Consider the following 20,836-nt stretch of genomic DNA (forward strand, 5'->3'; position numbering starts at 1 on the left):
AATCAGCTTCTAATTTCAGCTTGTTCAATGAAGCTTTGGCAATAAAACCTGGAAGCTACCATATATACACTTGAGTATAACCCGAGTTTTTCAGCCCATTTTTTAGGCTGAAAAACTAACCCCTCGGCTTATACTCTAATCAGCAGTAAAACAGTGGGTCTGCCGCTGTGTAATCCATATGCAGCCGTACCTTTTCATTAGTAAAAAAGCGTGTGTCTGCCGCTGTATAATCCAGTCTGTTCGACCGTCCATTGTAAGACAGCCCCACCTCCTCCCCGTGTCTGTGATAGGAGGAACACTGATACAGTTTCCCAGCATCGTATCAGTGTTCCTCTATCACGGACGGACGAGGAGGAGGTGGCGGGGCTTTCTTACAATGGACTGGAACAGACTGGATTATACAGCGGCAGGCACACGCTGTTTAATCCATACGCAGCCGTACCTTTTCATTAGTAAAACAGCGGCAGACCCGCTATTTTACTGCTGACTGTGGGCACAATTAGACTGCAAATGGGCATTGTTTACCCAGTAGCTGCTGCATTTTCCCACCCTAGGCTTATACTCGAGTCAATGTGTTTTCACATTTTTTTGTGGTGCCTCGGCTTATATTTGGGTCGGCTTATACTCAAGTATATACGGTAATTGGTTTCTATGCAGAGATGCACCAGCTTTTGCACTTTAGCTTTAGTAAATAACCCCCAGTGTCATGAGAATACCTTTACTGGGATCAGAGGACTCGGGATCAAGCCAGCCAGTAAGATGCTTCAATGGCGCAGCCCAGCTTTGATTTCTAATTGTTCTGCTCATAGCCATATTACCTTGCATACAACCTTGCTAATTTAGAATTTATACTCTGTATATACTGTACATAAAATCTGTACTTCCTACGCTTTACTGCAGATTTGTTGATTACTATTTTACGTTATGGATTTCTTGTCACATCTTTCTTGTTTTTTCAGTTTCACAACCAACATATTTGATGCAATACCAATAGTTCATTATGCCGGTCTGCCACACGTGTTCACTAAAAGCGGAGGTCCACCCGATTTTTTTTTTTTAAAAAGCCAGCAGCTGCTGACTTTTAATAAATGGACACTTACCTGTCCAGCGTGCCCACGATGTCGGCAGCCGAGGCTTCGCTCATCTCTCTGTTCCCCCATGCCGCCATCCTCGGTGAGGGAATCAGGAATTGAATCGTTGCGGCTTTACTGCCCGGTTCCCTACTGCACATGCGTGAGTCGCGCGGTGCATCATTACTGGTCCCTACTGTCTCCTGGAACCAGTGTGTTTCCCAGAAGATAGCGGGGTTGACACGAAGGGGCACGACTCCCACAGGAGTCTATTTTACGCATGTGGGTGCAAATATCTGCACCCCCCTTCCCCCCTAAAGGTGCCAACTGTGACACCGGGGGGGGGGGGGGAGGGTTCCAAAAAGCGGAGGTTCACTTTTTGTGTGGACCTCCGCTTTAACATCAAATGTCTCAAAAACTAAAAAAAACACACAACAACAACAACCACAAATGCCTGTTAGCCTTTGTCCTGGCATTTCCTCCTTACAGCAATCCTATTACCCAGATCTGGATTTATTCCGCTGTCAAACTTTAATGAATTGTTTTTAAGCAAATACATTGTAATTAATTAGGTATAGTCTATGAAATAGTAACATTGTTACAAGATACATCATTATTTTACTACAATTTCTGACTTGTCAAACCCAGTATGTACTATATATTGCAAATGTAAATTTCAGTTAAACTAAAGCAACATCCGGGTTTGGTTAGAAATAGCATTTAATATCACCTTTTAAATGGTCTGCACTTCTAAACCAATATACTGGGAATCCTGTGTCTCAGAATTTCTGTCATTTAAAGGTCATTAAAATGGCAGTGACGCACTCCTTACGGTCTCTTTGGACCTTTGGATCTGTGAATGGCAGCCCGTTATGTTTTCTCTTGCCACATAATTACTGAATACAGCAGAAGAGGAGAATCCAAGAAGATTTCTAAAAACCCAGCTACAAAATAGAGCTAATATATTAATTACAGAGCTGATGCTACCAAAAAGCAGGCATGGCTTAAAGATGGAGAAATCCTGGAGTTTCCCAGTCCTAAATTTCATGCTTCATTAATTAAACCTGAACAAGTAACATCCCTTACCCTTGCTTCCTAAATATACTATTGAGGGCATTTTGATATATGTTCTCTGTAAAGCCAGCCATAGACAGTGTGAACCTCGGCTGTTCAGCTGGGACCGGCTGAGATTAGAACCATGTATGGGCAGGATGAATGTACCAAAGTTGATAGATAGACTTGGCTACAACCAGCCTTCCGAATCTTACATGCAAATACTGCTGGCGGCTGCTATGGTCGCTAGCAATAATCACTGTGTTCTTCCAATGAGGAAACTTCAGACAGGCTGCCTGTGATGCACTCTTATCAGTTGCATTGTTCCCTGCTAGCTCTTTGGACTATAAAACACCTCCTAAGTAATGATGGAAAAAAAGGATGGGCATTCTGTAGCCCTGTACTATTGCTGCTCCTCCATATACAGTACAATATATAGAATGCTGAGCAAAAACTTTGTTATCCAGGTACAGAAGAAAGCATGTTACTGCAAAATTCACTAGGTACAAGCAAAGTAAAACAAGCCTTAAAAAAAAAAAATAAAAGAAGGAATGCAGCCACCACTTTTCAGGACTGGTAAATTAGAGTTTTGTTCTCGGGTTCAGACACACGAACAACTGTTGACAAGAAAACATAACACTTGGCTTTATCGTAATGCCAATAAAATTGGGAAAATCCAGATCCAGTATACATTTTTCTGAGACAAGACCCAATCTGCTGAAATCTGATTGGTTACTATGGATTAAGGCACACAGGCCTACAGTATATATATACCATTAATTGATAAGCTTAGCACCCACAACTGCTACATGAAAAGTCAAAAATTACAAAACATTTTATCCAAGTAAGAATATTTAGGGGGGAAATTAATGCATACTAAAAATGGCTGGTTTTCTTACCCCTTCTTTGGGATCTGTGTGAAGTCCACCTCCTGCAGTCCCATGCCAGCATGATCTTATATGGGTAGAAGGCCATCCCGATAGTACCTACAATAGAAGAACACGTTTTTAAAAAGGTAGACATCTTCCTGGTCATATGGCACAGCTACATAAAAAACAACTGCCTTTATTTGTGTAAAGGAAAGGTATTGGAAAGCCATACATCCTCTGTGGTTTTCAAGTCAGAATTTCATTTAGGAAAAAAATATGCAAAACATTTACGAATACTTAGAAATATGATTAAAGCAGAATTAAAGGCAAATCTTTTTCTTTCATTTTGGATAGCGCAAGGGGAAGTTTTTTGCCTTATGTGTCCCATTCTTTGGCGTATTAACCATGATTAAGCTCGGAGGGGGGGGGGGGAACAAAACGTGTTGGGGGCATGGCTTAGATCAGGGGTGTCCAAACTTTTTTCAAAGGGGGCCAGATTTGATGAAGTGAACATGCGTGAGGGCCGACCATTTTGCCTGACATTCTTTGAACCATTAAAATTTGGTCTAAGTGTGTTCGTTCGAGTACTAATACTCTTTCCTTTGTGGCTGTGTGTGGTGAAGAGATGAGCATGGGCGTGTTATTTGGATATACCGTATTTAACGGCGTATAACACGCACCTTCACTTTAGGAGGGAAGTTTCAAGGAAAAAAAATGTAAATAAAAACCTGAAGCAAAATAAGGGTCATTGCCCATGAATGCAGCCTAATCAGTGCCCATCTGTAGCCTCGCCATTGCCATGAATGCAGCCTCCCCATTGCCATGAATGCAGCCTGATCGATGTCCATCTGCAGCCTCCGAGGGAAGGGGGGGGGTGAGCACCAACTGATTACATACAGGAGAATCTCCTGTTTACACAGCAGCCTCTTTAATCCAATTTCTCCCGTCTCCTATGATAGACAGAGGAGTCGTCCAATGGCAGCCCAGGAGACGGGACTTCCTATTACAGATGTCGAGTAAACAGGAGATTCTCCTGTATGTAATTTGACAGCACTCGTTCCCCCTCTCCCTGTCCCCTCCGAGGCAGCGCCGATAAATACAGTATATATCCAAATTACCACTACTGGAACTGGGGCCGCAAATGGCCCCCGGGCCGGACTTTGGACACGCCTGGCTTAGATGGAGCAAGTTGGCGCTGCTTTTAACGATTAATTGCATGACCGGGAATGGTGTGTGGCTGCCAGCATCTCTGCACTGGCTGGTTTGCTATTGGCAACATCTTCAATTATACTACTATGGCCTTCTTTTTTCCAGTTTTAATGAATCTGCCCCTATGTGTATAGTATGTACTGTATGTGTGCAGGTGTATTTTTACATAACATACCATTTACCACAGATGTGAAACATATTACATTTAGCACAAAATCCATTTAATTGTGCTGCAGGCAGAGGATTCACCTTTTTCCATGCACATAAAACGAGACATTATGCAAAATGTTGCAGAATAAAATGGTGAAAGCTCTCAAAGTGTTTCCCATCTTATCCCCAAGCTTTCAGAATAGGAGGAAGCTATTAATACCTTTGCAGCCTCTAACAAGTGTCTTGAATTGTCTCTCCCCCAAATGCGGCAAACGGTCTGCCTTGGAAGTGTGTGCAGCACCTGAGGAGAAAAACAAGGTCATATTAGCACAAAAGGGAATATTAGCTCTTCAAGCAGCACCATTTTCCCTCTGCTTTAATGCTTTGCGATACCCAGGAGGAAAGCACAGAATATAATGCTGAAACAGAGCCAGAAGAACACAGGCAGCAGGTGTAAAGCAAATTAAAAACAAACATTAAAAATGCAAAAATGACAAAGGGCCCTTTGTGCCACCGCAGCTTCCATGTCTCTAGATACCAGCAGTCTTTACTTCTTTGTAAATCAGAGTCCCATTACATTATCAGAGACTATATTCATAGCCTACAAAAAGGTACAATGATACAGAAGAACACAAAGCTACAGGTAGAGCATTATAGTGGACATCCCCTAGTGAAGAGCTCTGCATGGCAAAAAGAGTAAGAGACTAAAACTCTTTCTTCTTTACACTGTTCATTTAGAAGAATGTTTTCCAAAAAGCTACCAGCTCCCTTCTAAATTCCCCTCTGTCAGAATACAATAATGCGGCAGCAGATTTCCCTGCATCACACATTGTGTTGATGGGGGATCTGTCAGGGATTTTTTTTTTTTTTTATGAGGGGGAAAAAAAAAAACGTTTATACTAGGGATGCACTGAAATTTCGGCAGCCGAAACATATCGTCTGAAAATGGCCTTGTCGGCAATTTTCCAAAAGAGAATTTGCACTGAAAACGGGGCAGGGCCTGCTGAGCGGGGCCCCTGGTGCAGCCCATCACAGGGATGTCATTCTGGAGCGTCCGTCATTACTCTCTCCCCCTGCCTCCTTGTCCATGCTGCAGACAGCCTGTGGGGTCTCCATGTGCCCCCCCCCCCCATCCCCGAGCGGTGGCTGCATAAGAAACCGGGCTCTCCGATCCTCAGCCGATCTGTAAATCGGCTTTGCAGGAGCTCGGTCAACGCTGCATTTACTCTGAAAATGAAAGCAGTACCCGGCATGGAGATTGAAGATACAGTGCTGCAGCTGCCGATTTTTAAAAAGGCTGTCTATATATGTTTGTATGCGTGCGTTTTATATGTGTATGTGCATATGTTTATATGTGTATGTGTGTGTGTATATGTGTATGTGTATATGCAAATGATGGGCACTGGTGAGGCTCATGTCTCCAGTCTCTGACCATCTCCTGTACCATGTCCCCAGTCTCTGACCATCTCCTGTATAAAAATATTTTTTTAAAAACAGTCACTTTCGGTATCGGTGCCGTTTCTGTATCGGTTTTTGACCTAGTGTATTTTTTATTTTCGGTATCGGCACCAAAAACCCTATTCGGTGCCTCCCTAGTTTGTACCAAGCTTAACCCGCACGCTGTATAGACAAATGACGGTGGGATCCCCTCTTGCTCTGGGCCGACGTCATTTGGTGATCGTGCTATGTCCCTGGGTCACAATGTGACCCCAAGCTCGGTAAAGAGCGGATAATACGGCTCTTTACCCAGGTGATCAGCTGTGTCCAATCACGCCCGATGTAAACACGACACGAGTGTGAAGAGAGGAGAGCCGATCAGCAGCATCCCCTCACAAGGGAGGAGCAAACAGGCAAACAGTGCCCAGCAGTGATGTCAGTGTGTCCATCAGTAACACCAATCTGTGCCCATCAGTGATGCCAATTTGAGCCCATCAGCGAGGCCATTCTGTGCCCATCAGTGATGCAAGTCAGTGCTGTCTTTCAGTGCCCATTCAGTGCTGGCTCATCAGTGCCGCCCATCATTGCCCATGAGTGCCACCTATCAATGCCGCATATTAATGCCACCTCATCAGTGAAGGAGAAAAATTACTTATTTACAAAATTGTATGACAGGAAACTAAAGAAAAACTTGTTTTTTTTTTTAATTGTCTGTCTTTTTATTTATTTATTTTTAGAAGAAAAATAAAAAACCCAGTGGTAAAATACCACCAAAATAAATCTCTCTTTGTGGCAAAAATTGCTAAATTCCCCATCAACACAGTCAGTGTTGACAGGGGAATCCTCCCTAGGAGCCATTGAGTGAGCCTGGCTGGGGAAAGCACAGCGAATATTGATAGTGGCTACAACAGCCGCTAGCAATAATCGCATGTAAAATCCAGTGGGCTGGTTGTACCAAAATTGATCAATCAACTTGGGTAGATTTAGCCTGTCCATACATGGTTCGAACCATCTATAGCCGGCTTTAGTCTTCACATTGATCCCTGTGGAGCTCTACTTCACTACAAGTCAAAATGTAACCTCAACTTATCAGCTGTTCAAGGAATAGTTCTGAAAGGTGTACGGCAGCCCTCAAAATTTACACTCGCCTGCTCGCATTTTGCAAATTAATTTTGAGGGCTGGCAAGTGTGGGCTGCCTGGGAGCAGGGGGGGCGAGCAAGGAGAGGAGAGTCACCGCTGTTGTCGCCGGCGCCTGGTTGTTCAGAGCGCGGGGAACATAACAGCTTTCAATTCAATAGCTGTGTTCCCCACCGCGCAACGTCATATACAGCCCGTCCCTTGTCCGGGCACTTTGATAGACAGATCACCCATCCCAGGATTGGACGGGTGATCTGTCTTTCAAAGTTTCCCGGACAAGGGGGGGGGGGAGGGGCTGTATATGACGGCTCGCGGCGGGGAACACAGCTATTGAATTGAAAGCCGTTATGTTCCCCGCGCTTTGAACAACCAGGCGGCGGCAGCGGCTCCTCTCTTACCCAGCACAGGTAGGCTGCAATATGGGGACTTTTTGCTGCACTGGGGACATGGGCAGGCTCCATTTATTGGGCACGGATAAAGTTGTTGTTAATATTTATTTTTATAACTTAATTCTGCATAAAACATTTAAGTGTCATTTCATGAGATAATTTATGAGGGCGTGTCTAGGGGCGGGACATTGTAGGGGTTGGGTGGGACAACTGGTGGCGAGTACGCCTTGAGGCCTGGCTAGTAACTCAGGAGCCCTGGTGTACGGTTCACATATATGTTCTCAGCTGTATTTTTAGCTGCTTGCCAAGAATTCAGCTTTTATAGATGGAGTATCTTTTGGCGTATGTGCCATACAAATACTACTGTGGAAAAAATCCCAAATAGATAGAGAATCAAATCTATAAAACTAAACACTTAGCTCAATTTCTTATGCTCCATTCACACCAATGCGTTTAAAGAATTTTGCAGAAATGCAGGCAAAGTTTTAAACATAGTTTCCTATGGAACATGTTCACATGAATGCTTTTTTGTGCCTCTGCATTTTTGAAAAGGGTCGGGGACTTTTTTTCCCCTGCAAAAGGCAGCGTTTTGCATGTAATAGAACACAATTTACCCGCATCCAAAAAAACGCAAGTACCGCGTTCTTGCCGCAATTTACGTATTTTTTTAACGTGTTTATAGCCTATTGTTAAATAAGATGTAAAAAAAATAAAAATAAATGCAAAAACACAAGTCGCGGTAAAAATGTGTGTCGAAAAAAACAGCAAGCACCACAAAAACACTAAAAAGCAACACGCATAGGTGTGAATCGAGCCTAAAAGATTAGATTTCACGTGAAACAAAAATATTTATTTAAAAGGAACAAGTATTCATATCTATTGAGAACTTTCAGTAGTGGGAGTTCAAAAAAGTGTGCGATTTTTTGACTGTCAGGCCAAGTTTTATACCGAGCATTTAGGATGGTTCTCGCCTATGCAGGTTGCAGGTTGCATATTCAGGGTGCATTTTTCAATACACGATTTTCATCCATTGAACTCTATGGAACCAAAAACCAGAAAAAATGTCCCTGACCCTTTCCATAAAATGCACAGATGTAAACTACATCCATAGGAAACCATGGTAAATAGACTGTAGAGTGTTTCTGCAAAACAGAAAACGCACTAAAAAATGCATAGGTGTGAACCAGGCCTTACAGGGAATGGTTGTCTAGCAGTTTCTTTGGCCTGGGTGATGATTATTTCTGCGAGTAAAAGTAAAGTTTATCAGTCTCAGTTTACATTGCCTAATCCTTTACAAATGTACTGAAAGTTGAAAATGTAACATTAGGTGGATTGCTTCTCGCTTAAACATAAAACATACATGCTGTGTACAAACTAAATGCCAAAAGACATCAACGGGAACTTTATCCTAATCTACACAAATGTAAGTCCAGGACTGTTATCATGGTGAAACAGAAGCCCAGAATAAGCTCCACCTTATTCATAAAGCCTTGCGTTTTCACAACACACACCAGAAAACTGATAAATGTTGACACCAAGATAATAAAAGCCAGTATCTAACAAACACTGGAGTTACAGATGGGTGAGCCATTGCAAATGAATACAATCTCTTTACATGTATGTCCAGCATACTCGGAGGCTGCTTTAACACTGCTCTGTTGAAAAAAATAAAAATATATGAAGAACACATACGCATTTTGCTGCGTTACTATTGCGCTTTCTGGTTCCCTGACTCCCAGCATGCACCTGTTTAACACGGTCATGCAACTCAAAAATCGATGTGCATTTTTGATGGTTTTTCTATTCATTTCAATGGAGAGATGCGTTTTTGGAGTGGTTTTCAAAAAGTTCAAAGATGCAGCAAGCAGGACTTTTAAAAACGCAGCCGACTGGTGTGAAGAGTTCAATAGGATTTAAAGGGATGCATTTTTCTTGCATTTTCTGCCGTTGTTTTTTTTTTTTTAGCCACTGACATACAAGGAAGGGTATGCTGAATGATACTAAATGAAGGCTGTGGAGGCAACTGCACAAAAGCAGCACTTTATCAATTTGGCCTGATTCACACCTATGCAGGTTGCAGTTTGCATATTTCAATACACATTTTTGATCCATTGAAATCTATAGAACCAAAAACAAGGAAAAAAAGCCCTTTCCATAAAAAGCACAGAAGTGAACTAAATCCATAGGAAACCATGTTAAATTGACTGTATGCAAACATTTTGAGTATAGCCTCAGATTAGATTATTTAAATAATCGTATAATGCAGGGCTCGACAAATCCCGGTCGCCAGGGCGACTAGAAATCGCATCCTGGCAACTTGGCTTGGAAGGTGGGCAAGTCCTCAGCTCTTCCTTGTGTGAGCTGGCGCTATCTGGTGGTTGCCGTTGGTATTACAAGTTAAGCATTACAAGTTAAACAGCAATTCTAATGTAATTTTTCACTATTTTCACTGCCATCTTCTTCCCTCTAATTAGAACACCCAAACATTATATATATTTTTTATCCTAATACCCTAGAGAATAAAATGGCGATCGTTGCAATACTTTCTGTCACGCCGTATTTGCGCAGCGGTCTTACAAGCGCACTTTTTTGGGAAAAAATTACACTTTTTTTAATTAAAAAAAAATAAGACAACAGTAAAGTTATCCCCATTTTTTTTTTTAATATTATGAAAGATAATGTTACGCCGAGTAAATTCATACCCAACATGTCACGCTTCAAAATTGTGTCCGCTTGTGGAATGCCGACAAACTTTTACCCTTTAAAATCTTCATAGGCGACGTTTAAAAAAATCTACAGGTTGCATGTTTTGAGTTACAGAGAAGGTCTAGGGCTAGAATTATTGCTCTCGCTCTACCAATTGCGGGGATACCTCACATATGTGGTTTGGACACAGTTTACATATGCGAGCGCTGCTCACGTATGTGTTCACTTCTGCGTGCAAACTCGTCGGGACGGGGTGCGTTTTCTGGCTCCTAACTTTTTTAGCTGGCTCCTAGATTCCAAGCAAATTTGTCAAACCCTGCTTTAATGTACCATCATCCAGAATTTAATGGAAAGATGGGCACACCGGAGGATAGGATGGTAACGGCTGCTAGTACCAATAATTGGTGGCGAGAAAGTAAAAAATAAAAGTAAACCAAAAAAAATGTTTAATAATAAAAAATAGAGGCACTCGGAATATGTGAATTAGGCATCAGCCCATAAATTGACTGTAGTGTGTTTCTGAAAAACTGAAAATACACAAAAAAAATGCATAGGTGTAAATCAGGCCTTGGGCTGGATTCACACCTATGCATTTTGCAGATTTGCACTACAGATTGTGTTCCATAGGAAACCATGTATAAGGGACTGTAGTGCAAATCTGCAAAAAGCACTAAAAATGCATAGGTGTCAACCAGGCATTATACATTGCATTAGCCTATTTGCATTTCATGAAATATATCTGAAAATCAGCAGTAGGTCATTGGGGAGGCCAAATTATCAACAGGCAAGGTCTAAAAAAATAAAAAAAAATAAAAAAAAAACACATCTCTCCAGATAATCTGAATGCAAAAAACGGTATACACAGGAAATTCTCTGGCAGACAACAAAGGCGGTCAGATCTGCATGTCCTAGATTTAATCAAATGTTACTGGAATCTGCCACCATTGTTTACTTTGCTTAGAAAACATTATATATATATATATATATATATATATATATATATATATATATATATATATATATATATATATATATATATATATATATATATATATACATATACACACACACACACACACATACACACATAGATGTATGTGGAAATATGGTGAAAGTAGCACTCCAATTTAGAAAAATATAAAAGTGAATAAACATACAATCTCTATTTGGGAAAGATTCAAATGACCCAGTGTTTACAATCCCCACATGTACCCCTTATATCTTATGAGAAACTCAAAGTTTTACCCAGCCCTCACATTTCCTAGAACCTTCTTCACAAGATGGATTTCAGCGGGTCCAACACAATGTTGTGACTTTTTATCACCTGCCTCATTTAAAACATTTTTCAGAGATATACGTGAAAGTTAAACTTCCGGCTTCAGAAATTTTTCGCCATTTACAAATTAAAAACTTCTTTGCACCATATTTACAAGGTATAGAAAAATTGAGTGACATGACGCAGTCTGAACGAATATGTAAACGAGATCCTCATTCAAGGAGGACTCATTTCAATACTATACAGTCCCTGACAAAAGTCTTGTCGCTTGTGTACAAATTGACCTGAAGTGCCACTAAAATATATTTCTAATCAAGATTTTGTTACAAGAAATGGGTCATTTTAATCCCAACAGCGTTTGTAATAATGTTGCAGTGCAAAACGAAACTGACAAAAAGTATTCTAATATTCACAGGTTGGTAAAGCCCATTGAGTACATTTTTGCCAAGACATAAGTGTTGTCGCCTTATTATATGAGCTTCACCTGTGACTAATAATGGATCAATTAGGTCTCAGGTGTGTATAAAAAGAACACCAGTACACTAGACCTTCTCAACTGCAACTAGACCTCTGCAAACATGCCTAAGATTCACCCGGAGACTAAAGTGTTGATTATCAGGAGGCTGAAGACCAGATCCACTGCTGATGTGGCAGACACCTTCAATGTGTCTCAGCGTCAAGTTCAGAGGATAAAAAAAAAAGATTTGAAGAGACTGGAGACGTTTTGGACAAGGCCAGGTCAGGCCGACCCCGCAAGACAACTGCTCGAGAGGACCGTTTGTTGGCTTGAAAATCCAAGGCCAGCCCATTTTCCACTGCAGCAGAGCTCCACGAGACCTGGTCACCTGAAGTCCCTGTGTCAACCAGAACCGTTTGTCGGATTCTGTCTCGAAATGGCCTCCATGGTCGAATCAGTGCCCATAAGCCAGCACTAAACAAAAAGACAATTGAAAAACCGTGTGGCATTTGCCAAGAGCCACAGCCCGCTAAAAGGATGGACTCTGGAAAAGTGGCAGAAGGTGGATTTTTCAGATGAATCTTCTGTTGAAGAACACCACAGTCGCTGCAAATATTGCAGGAGACCTACTGGAACCCGCATGGAGCCGAGATTTACCCAGAAAACAGTGAAGTTTGGTGGAGGCAAAATCATGGTCTGGGGTTACATCCAGTATGGGGGTGTGCGAGGGATCTGCAGGGTGGAAGGTAACATCAATAGTCTAAAATACCAAGAAATCTTGGCTACCTCTTATATTCCCAACCATAAAAAAGGACAAATTTTGCAGCAGGATGGTGCTCCATCTCCACATCAAAGTTCCTTAAGGCGAAGAAGATCAAGATGCTCCAGGATTGGCCAGCCCAGTCACCAGACATGGACATCCTTGAGCATATGTGGTGTAGGATGAAAGAGGAAGCATGGAAGACGAAACCAAAGAATATTGATGAACTCTGGGAGGCATGCAAGACTGTTTTCTTTGCTATTCCTGATGACTTAATCAATAAATTGTATGAATCCTTGCCAAACCGCATGGATGCTGTCCTTCAAGCTCATGGAAGTCATACAAGATATTAAATTTGGATCTCACAGCACAACTACTTAATTTTCTGACATATTTTTGGATTTTCAGTAAAGTTGTTCAATTTCTGTATAGGCGACAAAACTTCTACAAAATAGAGAAGCCACAAGACTTTTGTCAGGGACTGTATAGCCAACTAAGTACTAAGCTTACCGCAAAATTACCTTCATATGCTGAAATATGGATGAACGACCTTGGTTTCAATATAAATATATATCTACCTGGAATAAAGTATGGTCAAATACTAAAACGTCCTCCCAAAATATACTTGCTATGGAAACAAATTATAAAGTTCTCATGTACTGGTATTTGGTTCCTGTTAGAATCGCAAAATTTGCTCCCCATTATTCCCCGCTTTGTTTTCGCGGCTGTGGTGATCCGGGAACACATTTACATATTTTCTGGGAGTGCCCTGTTACAATAAATTACTGGAAAGAAATATTCCTCATGATTTCAGCAGTTTTCAAGAAATCCATTACTCCTGATCCATCTACCGCACTCCTAAATGTAAAACCGGATTGTATTTCCTATGCTCAATTTAAACTGTTCCTACAAATCACCACAGCCGCAAAGCAAACCATCTCCAAAGCTTGGAAAACAGCTACGCTTCTAGTTTCTGAAACCAGAAATAGAGTACATCAAGCCATGCTCCACTCAAAATCAGAAGCCATAACCAATGATTCCATAGACATATATGAAACAATATGGAACCCATGGGCGACCTATACCATCTCATCTAACCCAGATGATTCTCTATTGAGACCTTGGTAAGATATTGTAAGCCAGTAACATTCTGGATACAGTCCATCTATATTATTACTATCTCTATTATGTAACGATCCCGGAGCCTTTCCTATCCTATTGTTTTCATCACTTTCCACTTTTTATACTCCACATTTTGTCCTTTCTTTTTTATCTCTCACTTCTTCACATATATAACTCAAGCTAGCTCATTATATAAAATGGTAAATGTGAATATGTAAATACGATTTCTAATTTTGCTCTCATGGTTTTAATAATTAACATGAATAAGATCCTTCTCCCCCCCTATTTGGGCTAGTTTTTGAAACGATTCATTGCTAAAATTACAATTGCTCCATAGCTATAGTTCATATCATAATTATATCTGGTTCCGTTTATATCATAATATTCTATAATATTTTATATGAGTTCAAATGTAATAGACTAAAATGATGATAGGTTTGACTATTAAGACCCGGACCAAAATGCAGCTAAAGGACCCGGCCAGGTTTTGCGATTCGGTACTGCGTCGCTTTAACTGACAATTGCGTGATCGTGCGACGTGGCTCCCAAACAAAATTGGCGTCCTTTTTTCCCACAAATAGAGCTTTCTTTTGGTGGTATTTGATCACCTCTGCGGTTTTTATTTTTTGCGCTATAAACAAAAATAGAGCGACAATTTTGAAAAAAATGCAAAATTTGTTATTTTGCTATAATAGATATCCCCAAAAAATATATATAAAAAAAAAATGTTTTCCTCAGTTTAGGCCGATACGTATTCTTCTACCTATTTTTGGTAAAAGAAAAAAAAAAACGCAATAAGCGTTTATCGGTTGGTTTGCGCAAAATTTATAGCGTTTACAAAATAGGGGATCGTTTTATTGCATTTTTATACTACTAATGGCGGCGATCAGCGATTTTTTTTGTGACTGCGACATTATGGCGGACACTTCTGACAATTTTGACACATTTTTAGGACCATTGTCATTTTCACAGCAAAAAATGCATTTAAAATGCATTGTTTACTGTGAAAATGACAGTTGCAGTTTGGGAGTTAACCACAAGGGGGCGCTGAAGGGGTTATGTGTGACCTCATGTGTGTTTACAACTGTAGGGGGGTGTGGCTGTAGGTGTGATGTCATCGATTGTAAATCCCTATAAAAAGGGATCACACGATCGATGCCGCCGCCACAGTGAAGCACGGGGAAGCTGCGTTTACATACAGCTCTCCCCGTTCTTCAGCTCCGGGGACCGATCGCGGAACTCCAGCGGTGATCGGGTCCCGGTGTTTCGGACCGGGGCGCGCACCCGCGACTGGGTACTAGCACAGGACGTACCTATACGTGCATGTGCCCAGCCGTGACATTCTGCCGACGTAAATGTGCAGGAGGCGGTCCTTAAGTGATTAACCTGCTTTAATGATTCCTTTAATATTTCTCATAGGATCTACAAATATTTATTAGATTATTCTATGTTTAAAATACTCTTATTACACGATACCATTTTTCTGTAATCTTTTATTGCCAATTGTATCTACTGTTTTCTCTTTACTTTAAACTCAATAAACATATTTGACAACAAAAATAATAAATATTTTAAGTATTCTACAAAAAAACAAAAAAAAAAACTAACACTTACATGGCATATCTGTTTGCAAGGGATACTTTAATCAGTTGCATGACTTTGAATCTTCCCATCCAGAAAGTGGTTCAGGTGCAGTGTTGTTGGAATAGGCTGTCCAGCCAACTTCCTAGCAATCTACATAATATTCACGCTATAGTCAGAATTTGGACTACACAGACACAATAACTGACTTTATCATCTACTGAAGATTGTAAGCTGGTTGTTTTTTTAGTTGGAATTTAAGGATTTAAACATTAAAGCAGTTGTAACCTTAAGGGGGGAAAAAAAATAAAAAATTATCCTGTTTTTTTAAACACTTCAGCCCCGGGAGGTTTTACCACCTTCATGATCAGGCCATTTTTTGCGATATGGCACTGCATTACTTTAACTGACAATTGCGCAGTTGTGCGATGCTATACCTTTGGCGGTATTTGATCACCTCTGCGGTTTTTATTTTGTGCGCTATAAACGAAAAGAAGCAACAATTCAACATTTTTTTTTTACTTTCTGCTAGAATACATATCCAATAAAAAGATTTAAAAAATAAAAATCGAATTACTTAATCAATTTAGGCCAATATGTTTTCTGCTACATATTTTTGGTAAAAAAAATCCCAGTGCATATTGACTGGTTTGCACAAAAGTTCTAGCGTCTACAAACTATGGGATATTTTTATGGATTTTTTTTTTTTTTTTTAACTGTGATCGACATTGTGGTTGACAAATCTGACTGTTACTGTAATAATGACACTGGCAGGGAAGGGGTTAAAACCAGGGGTGATCAAAGGATGAAGTGTGTCCCTAGGGGGTGCATACTAACGGTGAAGGGAACGCTCTGACTGGGAGAACACAGAGATCCATGTTCCTGCTTAGCAGAATACAAGATCTCCAAATTCTCCCGTCAGAACGGCGATCTGCCTTGTTTACATAGGCAGGTCCCTGTTCTGCCTCTGGGGAACGACCATGGGTGGCCGGCAGACATTGCGGTCGCCGAACCCGCCGATTGGCTCTTCCACTGTGAAATCCGCACACGCACGCCCCCAGAGGCTATTGCTCGAAGTGACGTACAGTTACATCGTTTCGCGCAGCCCGACCGCTTGCCAAGGAGGGAGGTCTGGAAGTGGTTAAAGCATAGTGCTTGTGCTGTGTAATTTGGGCCTCGTGACCACGTTTATCAGGTCTGCTGATCCACGATACCGTTGTCAGTTTACATGCCTCTGTCTCTCTTTGACCCCCCTCCCCCCGTCAGCTAGTGACTTTTGCTGCTATCATAACTGTGTAATTCCTACAATCCCTTGTGTTACAATACATTATGTACCCCGGTGTGTGCGCATTTTAAAAAATATGCCGCTTTATACCTTGTTTCATAGCGCTGATCGGCGCTCACCTGACTGCCCACTGCTCTCCACCTGGCTGATGTCAGTGTAGGATTCTCAGCTCCTAGTTATCAGGAGAGGAAGAGCGTCAGGCAGTCACGTGAGTGCCGAGTGGCACTCTGAAATAAGGTATAAAGTGCCATATTTTTTAAAAAGCACATACACTGGGGTACATAATGTAATGTAACACAGGGGGTTGCAGGAATAACACACAGTGGCTTTACAACCACTTTGAGCATGTTTGGATGTCCCTGTAACCACACAATCCATGTATTATGAGGTTCATTTACTAAAGGCAAAATGGGCTATTCGCTTTGCAAGAGAATTTTCCCTAAGCTTAGTGTATTTGGTGAAAACTCACATTGGGTATTCTTTGCAAACAGCTGCAAGGAAAATAAAAGAAAAAGTATTTCTGCTTGCACATGACTGGATGCAGTCAGCAGAGCTTCACCTCATTCACTAAGCTAAATGTACCTTAAAAATGAACAGCCATTTGCCTGCAGTAAATCCACCTCTTTGACTACACATAATTGTTCAGAAAAGGAGCCTTGTTCCTCCGAGACAACCTCTATGATTACCCCTGGGGACAACAGGTGATCCAATGCCAGGAACAAAGGCCCTCTTTTTACCGGATACTTGACCTTAGGAAATGGGATGACGGGAGCCCCCCAAATTCCAGTCGATAACCCATAGACACTGTGGAGATTAGGGCAAAAACAACTAATCGATGGACGGGAAGGAAAAGATATAATAAAATATTTACAAAAATGTGAGGGGTGTACTCACTTTTGTGAGATACTGTATCTCTATATCAAACCACACATACACGTCAACTGCAATCCAGTATAACATATCTTGATTTGGGGAAAGCTGTATTGGTATTTTACACCATATTTCCTGTTGTGCTCTTCCCTAGCCTCACATTGTCCACCCACTCTATGCATAGTATGCCTGAAAGCTATGCTCACAGTATCTACTCGCTATCCTCCAGGAAGCACTGTATTTGTTTTATTGTAGTAAGCAATGGATCTTTGAGGTTTTAGCCCTGGAACCCTGCTGGTTACTATTACTAAAGAAATTGAGATTTGAAATAGGGATCACAAACTGTGTTATTCCACAATTATCTTCCTAACACATGGCCAGTCAAGGCCCCTTTAATGTATCCATGGGAGTTATTATTTTCAGCTTTTGTAATCATGTAGAGTAGTTAGAACATAGAAGAAGAACATTATGTTGTTCCACTTAATTTGTTAAATAGCATTTCTGTGAGAGGACATACTGTCTCCTTTGTCTAATAAGCTTGCTTTCTTTACTTAAAATACACGTGGCTATTTACAATAAAAAGAAAAAAAAATTAAAAGCCGACATACACATTACTGTCAATGTGTGAAATGTGCCATTGTATAGAATATCTAGGTAATCTACAGGATGCTGAAAATGGGACGTCAAAGTATGAAACGCATCAAGAGAAGTGCGCGTTTACATTAAAACAAACATATATACTCAAGTAGATGGCGGCAGCTGTACCCCGCCGCCAGCTCTACACGAGAACTGAGCAATCAAAGACCTTCAGTACGCCGATGACTGACAGTCTGTCCTTCCAGCGCTCAACAGTACACTAAGAGGCGGAGCCAACTGCCAGTCAAGCATCTGGACGGATCCCAGCATTGTTTTCAGATTCCATGTAGAGTCTGGATCAGCTCTGTGATGTCAGCTGACAGTGGGCTTTAGTCAGGCACCCCTGCCAAACAGCAGAGCCAGATCCTGGACCTCCTGTGCAGTTAAGCAGTACAGCCTGGCAAATAAATCATCTTCAGCCCTCTAACTAAACAAGTGAGGAGCAATGCACTGATGAGGTCATCCTTGTGCTCATATTCTTTTACTGCTAGCCCTGTATAAAGCAATAGTGCTGACCCCCCTCCTCCAAATCTGAGTGCAGGAGCTGGACACCTACTAAAATTATCACTAACAAAATGAAAACTTTCACAATAACAGGCACCGAACATAAGGTTGTTACAGTCCAAAAAGTTCCAGCCTGAAGCCGAGAGCTTGGTACCTTTATCCCTCAATGCAAGTGTGCGCACCCCTTTTGGTGCTCACTAATGTCACTGCCCCACCTTGTCCAATCAGAAAACACTTTGTATTCCTTCAGTGAATTCAAAGCTTTGTCTGAATTGCACCCGTGCCGAGCAGCCAGTCTACTTTGTTTAGAATGCAACAGGCCAGCTGCTCAGCACAGGACCAGGAAGCAAGTGGAGTTCACTGGAGTAGCGGTGTCTAGTGATTTCCAGCTTCCAGGGGCATCAGCCAGGTAATGATATACACATGGTTACACTGGTCCAAATTAGACCAATTAAATCCTGCAAAAATATACCATACCCAGAATTCATCTTTAAAGTAGATGTCAGCCCCACACATACACAGTAAAGTGAAGAGCCTCAGATGATACACAGATGAAACAAATCTCCCTACACAAGTTTTACATGTATATCTGTTGTCTACAGCTTTGTAGACTCTTTAGAAAGTGCACATTGTGTTTAAAAAAAAATGTATTCCCATTTCAGCAGTGGGAGGGGAGTCTGGGCATACTGTGTGTGAGCTGATTGGAGGAAAGGCAACACCCTCCACATAGGCAGAGGAACAAAAGGAACATGCAGAGCTGTGCTGTGAATAGACCAGCTCTCTGCTAATCTATTTATAGGACCCATCCTGACACAAAATTCAGCCTGGTTTTATCACAGTTGACGGAGAACTTATCAGAAGTTATTATGCTGAGAACAGAAGAACGGAGTAGGAGAAAGCCAGGGGACTTAGGGCTTTGAAAAGCGATAAGAAAACACTACAGATATATGTGCCCATCTTAAATTTCATGAATATTTTACAGGTATTGCTTTGTAACAATTGTCCCCTTAGGTCAACGTGCTTCTCATAAAGCTTCTTCAGGACTGGTTGAGAATCCAATGACAAGATAATAGTAACCGCATTTTCAGCAATCTTGTCATAAGCATGCCTGATTGGGTCCTTATCTGGCGTACAATATTTTTCCCTCTATTAAACCAACAATATGTATATGCTATAACCATTGGTTACCAAATACTGAGCACCTAGAGCATTTGACCACAATCACATTTTGGTCATATTGGCCATATCTGATCCCATAGTGATAACCCCATAAAGAGCAGAGTGTACATCTTTGGAACATTTGAGGCAGCGGCTTAAAGTAATTATTTTAGACAGAGTTCTATTTTTTTGATCACTTGTTTCTTTGCAGAGGCAATGGGTTAAAGCTGAGTTCCAGATACAAAAAAAAAAAATAGTTTTTGCAGTATTTGCCTGTTCTCTGGTGCTATCCTCTGAAGACTCGCCATTCCGAGGTTCAGCGCCACTTAATTTGATTTGGCTGATTTCCTCTCAGCCCAGGCTATTGTGGATGCACCACACCCCAGAGGGGCATCATGTAACCTGGGCTAGGAACAAAGCAGACTTCACACATCATTACAAGAGTGCAGCTCAGCCCAACAGGAAGCACCACTCAAGCTGAAGAGGAAACACTGGCCGACATATACAGAGCGCAGTACACTCGTGTATTGTTGGGCAGGCTCGGCAACTCTCGCGCTGACGTCCTGTACGTCCAGGACGTCAGCGCGGAAGGAGCCGAGACTGCCTGAGTGTACTGCGCTCGGTATATGTCGGCGCAGTATTCAAACTCGGCGTGGGAAAGCGGGTATCGGCGTATACCGCGCACCCACGATTTTGCCCTGATTTTCAGGGCAAAAAAGTGCGCGGTAATGCAGTGCCGTATGGCAAAAAAATGGCCTGGTCATTAAGGGGGGCAAATCCAACCGGTCCTTAAGTGGTTAAGATAAAAAAAATTCTGACTTTACAACCCCTTTAACCAAAAATAGTTGTGAATCTTTACACAATAGATTGCCTGAATACTCCCCTTCATCCAATCAGGTGCAGATGAGATAAGTACACAGGAATTAGCTTTTTACATGATTAGCTAATTTGACTACTTCAGCTCCAGGAGATTTACCCCCTTCCTGACCAGGCCATTTTTTTGCAAAACTTCTTTCCTCACAAGCTTTCTTTTGGTGGCATTTGGTCACCTCTGCTGTATTTTTTGCGCTATAAACCAAAAAAAATAAAAAAACTAACAATTTTTTTAAACACACACAATATATATATATTATATACACACACATTTTGTTTACACTTTCTGCTAT

The 20,836-nt window shown here is 41.4% G+C and overlaps 1 protein-coding gene across 1 annotated transcript in view; it reads right to left on the minus strand.

Annotated features, from left to right (window-relative positions):
* The window catches only part of ABCB7 (ATP binding cassette subfamily B member 7), a 119,404-nt gene that overhangs the window by 96,800 nt on the left and 1,768 nt on the right, over positions 1-20,836 (minus strand). Inside the window, exons 2-3 of the mRNA XM_040323989.1 lie at positions 4,572-4,652; positions 3,023-3,109 (exon numbers count right to left, since the gene is read on the minus strand). Of these exons, the coding sequence (XP_040179923.1) occupies positions 3,023-3,109; positions 4,572-4,652 (168 nt within the window). The remainder of the gene's footprint in view (positions 1-3,022; positions 3,110-4,571; positions 4,653-20,836) is intronic.

The sequence above is a fragment of the Rana temporaria genome, chromosome 9 (genome assembly GCF_905171775.1).
Source record: "Rana temporaria chromosome 9, aRanTem1.1, whole genome shotgun sequence".
Taxonomy (NCBI): domain Eukaryota; kingdom Metazoa; phylum Chordata; class Amphibia; order Anura; family Ranidae; genus Rana; species Rana temporaria.